The following is a 7,342-nucleotide window of genomic DNA, read 5'->3' on the forward strand; positions in this document are numbered from 1 at the left end:
AACATGCAACAATCAAACACATACAACATGTAAACAATAAAAATTAAGTTCTTGTAGAAGGTTATTGTTTTTATAAATACTTTATTATTCTATATTATATTCACACGTATTTTGTCAGAACTAAAGTTTATGACACAGCAGAGACTGAAGGATCACCAGCTGGTCCCTGGACTCCAGCTGCTGCATCCATCTACAGGCTGAGACGCTCAGCAGGAGTGAAGCCTGAACAGGACGCCGTGTTAAACAAAGAGATGATCAAAGTGTCGCTCACAGGCTTTTCCTAATAATCTACCAATCAAGTTGAATGATTCAGTGACCTCATCAGCTGCTCCTCAGATCCAGCCAGCGGTGGACTGACAGCTGGAGGTCTGACCTGCAGCGACCACCGCCTGAATCCCAGGACAAACAACACAGGGAAACATGTTTCACATTATTTTTTTTCAGCCTTTGTATCAGGTACAGCTGATCACATCTCAGCCACGTTTGCTTTCACAGTGATGAAGAAGAAGACGAGTCCCGAGTCCCTGCCAGGCTCGACCACCATGGAGGCTGAAGGTCTGAAGAGCTGTGTGTCGGGATTTTTAGCTGTGAATGGTTTCAACATCTCCCTCTCTCTTTCTGTCTCTCTCTCTCTCTCTCTCTCTATCCCTCTTTCTGTCTGTCTCTCTCTCTCTGTGTCTCTCACTCTCCCTCTGTCTGTCTCTCTCTCTCTCACCCTGTCTCTCTCAATCTCTCTCTCTGTCTCTCTCACTTACTCTCTCTGTTGTTTGTTCGTCAATTGCTTTCTCGGCTGTTGGAAGCAGCACTATTTAGTGGCTCCAACTCATGTGCGTCTTCTGCTCCTCCTCCTGCCACTCCTCCTGCTCCTGCTCCTGCTCCTCCTCCTCCTCTGCCTCCTGCCCCTCCTCCTGCTCCTGCTCCTCCTCCTTCTCCTCCTGGGCACCATTGTAGGAGTTTGACTGGAATTAGAAGAGACAACAATGGATTCCTGACAGCACATCAAAAGAGTCATGAGCTGATCGTTACCTAGACGTTATCTGAGTGTGAGTGAGAGTGAGAGTGAGAGTGAGAGTGAGAGTGAGTGAGTGAGTGAGTGAGTGAGTGAGTGAGTGAGTGAGTGAGCGAGTGAGTGAGTGAGTGAGTGTGTAAGAGTGTGTCTTCCTCTACATTTGGCTGAAATTGTGTCCATATTTATTCCAGCTCCTCACAGACAATCCCTCCCTGTCAGTTATATTTACAACATCCCACTTTGGCAAAATCAAATTGATATTCATACTTAAACTATGAACAATGACATGAAAAATAAAATCAAAACATAAATCAGAAGTCTGTGTCGGTAGTTTAGTTAAAGAGCTGAATGTGAACGACTTCATCCTTCTGTCCTGGTTTAAGTTTAGCTCATCGTTCTTCCTCACCAGTAAAACATTAATATGTGGATAAAAATGTCCCAGAACAAAGCAATAAAGTATAAACCAAAACCTCTCACCTTTGAAGAGCACAAAGACAACGACACCACAGACAACCACTGCCCCGAAAAAGGCAAACAGACCTATGCCCCAGCAACTGGGGCATGTGTTTTCTGTAAATCCTGCAGAAAGAGAGTTTTTATTTACGCTGCTTTATGTTTCACTCAGAGGAATTCCTCCAACATTTCTATTTTCCTGCAATCTGATGTTTTCATTGGCTACAGGTTACTGGCTACGGATACAGGTTGTAACATTTCAACACTCCAAGTTGGCTCTGTGCTGCAAAGGAAACATAAGTTAGCAGTTCATTATTCTCGTTCGTCATAAGCGGGCAATATATAATACCTAGCCGCTAGAACAAACTGTGTGTTCAATGTGTGAAACCTGAGTGTGTTACTGTGTACACATTTGTATAGTGTGTAATAGAGTTCAAACCGACTCGTTGAGTAGCTCACAGTCACAGTCTTAGACCTCAAACTTGAGCTGGGACTTGTTTATGGATGATACCATTTTGGATAAATGTGAAAATGTGAATTCCAGAGTGAAGCATCTCTGTGTCTGCACTGAGGAGGATGAAGGATGCTGGACTGTTGAGTGTGAGCAGAGAGAGTTTATATCAAAGGTCCATTTAATAGCTGCAGGTCTGACAAGAGGTGCAACTTCGCAGCAGCAACAAAAAACAAGCTAACAGGCTGCTTAAGAGTCATGTTTGGAGAGATTGATCAATAGAATTTAAACAACATGAGAAATCCTACAACAAAAACAAAAACATCCACCAAAACTCTATTATACTCTATTGTACTATAATCTAGTAGTGTGGCTGCTTTGAACTCACCTTGGTGGAAAACTTTGGGGGAGCTCAGAGTCAGATTGGTGGTGGGGCTCAGAGTCAGATTGGTGGTGGGGTTGAGGATTCTGCAGGTCACCGAGTCATATTTACCCTTAGGGACTCGTGTGGTGCTGTGCATGCTGTAGAGATTAGTCTGAGGGTCCTGGATCTCCGTGGTGCACACATCGCTCGCGTTGACAACTTCCTGCTGTTTGCTTTGGTCTTTATGGAAAGTCCAGGTCACCTGTGGCTTAGGGAATCCTGCATCAGCAATGCAGACTGCGGTGATAGTCCCAGTCCCAGTCCCAGTCCCAGTCCCAGTGTTCATTACAGTCACTTCATGGTTCTGATAACGAGCTGAGTGAGAGATATAAGTTACATAAGAATAACTTTGGTACCAGCCAATGTTTGTTTAAGTAACAAGAAAGTCCCCATCCTTACCGGCAACATGCAGTGTGACCAAACAAACCTGCTCCATCTTTGTGTTTTCATCACTGCTCAACACTTTGAAAAGATTCTTGTCATCCAAAAGGGTCAGGTTGTGAAGTCTGACAGAGATGTTTCCTTGTTTCATCTCCTCTGGGAAGGCTGTGGTCCTGTTGACATAACTTTCATTGATTGAGTGTAGTATCTGTTTTCCATCTTTATGCCAGTAAACAGTATTTTCGCCTTTTTGCCAGTAAAAGCGGAGGCTTGACATGTCAGTGTGTGAGGTGAGACAGGGGAGAATCACTGAGTCATTGATGTAACCCCACACTTCATGTTCTGCTGCAGCAGCCACCCCTGAAAGTACACACACACAAAACACAGTGAGAAGAAGGACTCTCACACGTTTCCTCTTAATGAAACGCGTGACTTAATGTCTTTAGTCACATGAAGTCACCGCCCACTAGGTGGCAGAATCTACAATGCTTTGCTCATCTACAGGCCAAAGATCATGTAACAGGAGTCCTTCCTTGGTCTGAGCCTCACACTCGTGTGAGACTCGTGTTGAGCCAGAGTTCTCTTATGAACTCATAACACATATCTGTCAATCATATATTTAATTAATATTGTCAAACTTTTAATGTAAAATTTCACAACACATTACGCCACTGGGAACAGTCTCTCTCTCTCTCTCCTCTCTCTCTCCCTTTCTCTCTCTCCTCTCTCTCTCCCTCTCTCTTTCTGTCTCTCTCTTTCTCTGTCTCTCTCTCTCTTTTAGTGTAATCTTGGGTTGCGATGATGTGAAGATGAAGGAAGGAAGGATCTCCGCTGACACTGTCTTTGCTTGTATAATGGGGTTTTATTATACAAAGTACAGCATCATAACAAGCACCATGGAACGCTTGTGAGAGACTCTGCAGCCAGAATGAGTCGCTCTCGAAATCTAACTTTCTGACATATTTATACAGTTGATTCTCACTCAGAAAAGCCCTGTTCAGTGGGGATTGACAAACCACCTGCGACCACACACTGTGTAAACACTACGTGGCCATCCTGAGGGAGTGACAGTTCATTTTGTAATGGCCTTTATTTGGCATGTAAACTTTTATCTTTACTCTTAACATGAATATATGTATTTAGACTGTTAACTATATTTGAGAAGCCCAAGGCTTAAACCGTTGACCTTCTATGTTATTTCCACACTTGTCCGGTTTAGACTGGCCTAAGGTACACTTCTCCTTTGTCCATCGTCAGCCCTCCATCCCCTCTTTTCAGATGGGAGCCCCTGTGCAGAGGAGGCATACCCAGGTAAGAGCTTCCTCCCAGGCTCTCTCTCTCTCTCTCTCTCTCTCTCTCTCTCTCTCTCTCTCTCTCTCTCTCTCTCTCTCTGTCTCTCTGTCTCTTCCTCTCTGCCTCTCTCTCTTCCTCTCTGCCTCTCTCTCTCTGTCTTTCCTCTCTGCCTCTCTCTCTCTCTCTCTTTCTCTGTCTGTCTCTCTCTCTTCCCTTTCTCTCTCTCTCTCCCTCTGTGTGTTCGTGCGTGCGTGTGTGTTTGTGAGGAAAATGAGGGGATCATGGGAATGCAACTGTTCTAATGCGAGCATAACTCTCTCCCTCTCCCTCTCCATCTCTCTTCTTCTATAATATTTAATCTACTATTGATTATTGACAGAAACTTAACTAACCGAGGTGAGCAGAGCGCGATGTCCGCGCCAAGCAAAGTTATACTTTTGAAGATTGACCGGTTATCACGAATGCCTATCGTTAAAGAATGCATTATCACGCGGAAACATCGCATTATATATAGTAGTATAGTATTATTATATAGTCGCTCACCTAAAGTCGCGAGGAGGAACATGAGCCGAGCAGAAGCCATGAGGGACGAGAAGCCGGGCGGCAGAACCAGGAAAGACGTCCGAGTCCGATCCTGCCCAGGGAGCTTACTAACCTTGATGTGTTAGATATGAGGAGGAAACGAGGAGGCGGAGAAAAAGGAAGAGGGCGCGTGCGCTCGTGTGAACTGTCTCCGCTCCTTTCAGATTTACATGTCCCACACCAGAGTTCATGGACGTTATGGACCCAGTCCCCAAATTGAGACAATGATTTTCCCAAACATTTCTGGAATGTGACAGGACATGACATGTGAGGTTTCCATACAGCACAAGCAAAGATCAAGTCTGGAGAGGAAAACAAGAGTAACATAAGAGAGACACATCTTATTGATCCTCTACAGGACAGGGTCTTCATCTCTACAGCACAGGGTCTTCGTCTCTACAGGACAGGGTCTGGATCTCTACAGGACAGGGTCTGGATCTCTACAGGACAGGGTGAGAACCTTCATGAGAACCTTTGAGACGAGAGCGCACAGTAAACTCCAGGGAAGAAGTTAATGAAATGCATTCATGAAACATGGGCATGCACAGAAAGAGGGGAGGAGGAGAGAGGAGCTCAGTGCATCATGGGAGAAACCCCAGAAGTCTAGGCCTATAGCAGCATAACTAGGGGCTGGTCCAAGGAAAACCTGGCAGGCCATAACTAAGAGATTCATCAAAAAGAGGGTGTCTGACCCCCCGGAACCAATATGGAAGACCATGAATCCATTTTTTGTGGAGGATTTATCATTTATCATGTACAAACTGAGATCGATCCAATAGATAGGACTTAAACCAGCTTCAAATAGTTCCTTCAATGCAAATGAAATGTTGTAAAAGTAAAAGGGACAACACAGTGAGTCAAGTAAAAGCCAGGAGGAGGGTGTGACCTGTGTGTGTGTGTGTGTGTGTGTGTGTGTGTGTTTGTATTTGCAATAATACATTTACATACATTTCACCACAAATGACAAATGACAAATTTGCTAAGGCGGAGGCAGCATTGTCCTCCTCTCTGCCAGCTGCTGCCCCTCCCCTCTGCTGTCCTCGCTCTGCAGCCTCAACCTGCAGGGTGAGATAAGTTCAATTGCAATGTTACAAACATCTTGTCATCTCCTAAACATCTAAAGAATGGACAGTCATAAGAGAAGAGGAAGAAGTGTGGCTGCATTCCATTTAGGCGTGCCAAGGTGCTGCTTTAGGCAGCGTTATCGGGAGTAGGGAGGCAGTAGCTCAGTGGGTAGAGCTTCCGCCTGGGAACAGGAGGGTTGCTGGTTCGGGTCCCTGCCGAGATGCCCCTGAGCAAGACACCGAACCCTCAATTGCTCCCCCCTCTGCGGAGGGTGGTAATATAATGTAAGTCGCTTTGGATAAAAGCGTCTGCCAAGTGATCGTAATGTAATGTCATTTTAAAAAGCACAAAGCCTTCGGCACAGCTCGTGACTACTACACCAAAATGCATGATGTCATCGAAGCTAAGCCCTGATAAGAGATTCAGGAGGTACAATCAGGAACTTTGTATTTTATGATTTCAGTATCAGGCAGTGCTCAGCACAATTTACAAGCACGCTCAAAGTGACAGCTACACCGTAAGCAAATAGAAAGACAACACCAGAGTTGTAATAAAGTTCAGTGATGAATGAGTTACCTGATATGATTAGATCTATTACAATCCATGTAAATATTGAGTCTGACCATGAGGAAGAATATATTTACTTTCCACAGGGAAAATGGACTTCTCAAAGTCTAAAGCACATCTAAAATGGAATATTCAGAATTGTTGTTGGAGTTGTGAGGTGTTTGCACAGGATGCATAGACTGACACGCTGTGTGAAAGACTTCTTCTGTGTCTTAATAGCCATTCTGTCAATCCTCATTGAGATTCTGGAAGTTTCAATTTGTTTTGGTTGAACATGAGTTATGAGAGTTTCTACTTCATCGAATACTCTTCCTATTATTTGTTTGTTTTCCTCACTGTTTCATACATTTGATGGGGAATGAGTGAAGGGGTCATAGTTCATTGTGGTGGAGGTTGTGGGTTCAGATTTAGGTTAGCATTTACAACCCCTCCTGCTGTGTGTTATTCTGTTCTAATTGCTTCAAAACCTCCTCCTAGGCTCCTAGTACTGTTGCAAATACCATGGCTCAAACTATGTGGTCATGCCAGAATGCCACCCACCAGCATGCAGAGTGACTGCTGTAATGTTGGGTGGAGGAGTTATGATGGCCTGTGGGAAGGAGCTGTTCTTATGTCTGCTTGTTATTGTGACCTGATCAGATGTGAGGAGCTCAAACAGGTGATGACAGGGACGTGAGGGCTCCATGATCATCTCTGCTCGTCTGTGGCCAATAACATCCCTCTCAAGATAAGATAAGATAAGATAAGATAAGATAAGATAAGATAAGATAAGATAAGATAAGATGAAAGTTTATTATCCCGATGGAAATTACTGTGCAACAGTTACAGTACAGCATGAAAAACAAGAACCAGAAGTCACCCAACTAGTGCAATAATGAAACGTGCAAGATTAGTACACAATAAGTACACACAATAGGGGTACGAAGTACATACGATGGGGGAACAGTACATGACAGTATAAGTACATAAGGAGGACAAGGTTACAAAGTGCAAATGTGCATCTGACTGTGAGGTATGAGCAATAACAATCTATACAACTACAGCATACACGTGTGTATATATGACATACAGCAACGTTTAGTGCCATATACTATAAAGTCACAGTGAAGCAGGTTGG

At 44.2% G+C, this 7,342-nt stretch overlaps 1 protein-coding gene across 1 annotated transcript; it reads right to left on the reverse strand.

Annotated features, from left to right (window-relative positions):
* Positions 1-69: 69 nt before the first annotated feature.
* On the reverse strand, positions 70-4,664 carry LOC143004322 (ICOS ligand-like). The gene is made up of 5 exons (XM_076155161.1): positions 4,555-4,664; positions 2,737-3,078; positions 2,302-2,652; positions 1,487-1,588; positions 70-959 (listed from the first exon to the last, which is right to left on the reverse strand). The coding sequence occupies exons 1-5, from the start codon at positions 4,592-4,594 to the stop codon at positions 775-777; spliced, it is 1,020 nt and encodes a 339-aa protein (XP_076011276.1). The 5' UTR covers positions 4,595-4,664; the 3' UTR covers positions 70-774.
* Between the last annotated feature and the right edge of the window lie 2,678 nt (positions 4,665-7,342).

Source organism: Genypterus blacodes, unplaced genomic scaffold (assembly GCF_046128005.1).
Source record: "Genypterus blacodes isolate CSIRO-AG114 ecotype Tasmania unplaced genomic scaffold, CSIRO-AGI_Gbla_v1 ptg000065l_1, whole genome shotgun sequence".
NCBI classification, from domain to species: domain Eukaryota; kingdom Metazoa; phylum Chordata; class Actinopteri; order Ophidiiformes; family Ophidiidae; genus Genypterus; species Genypterus blacodes.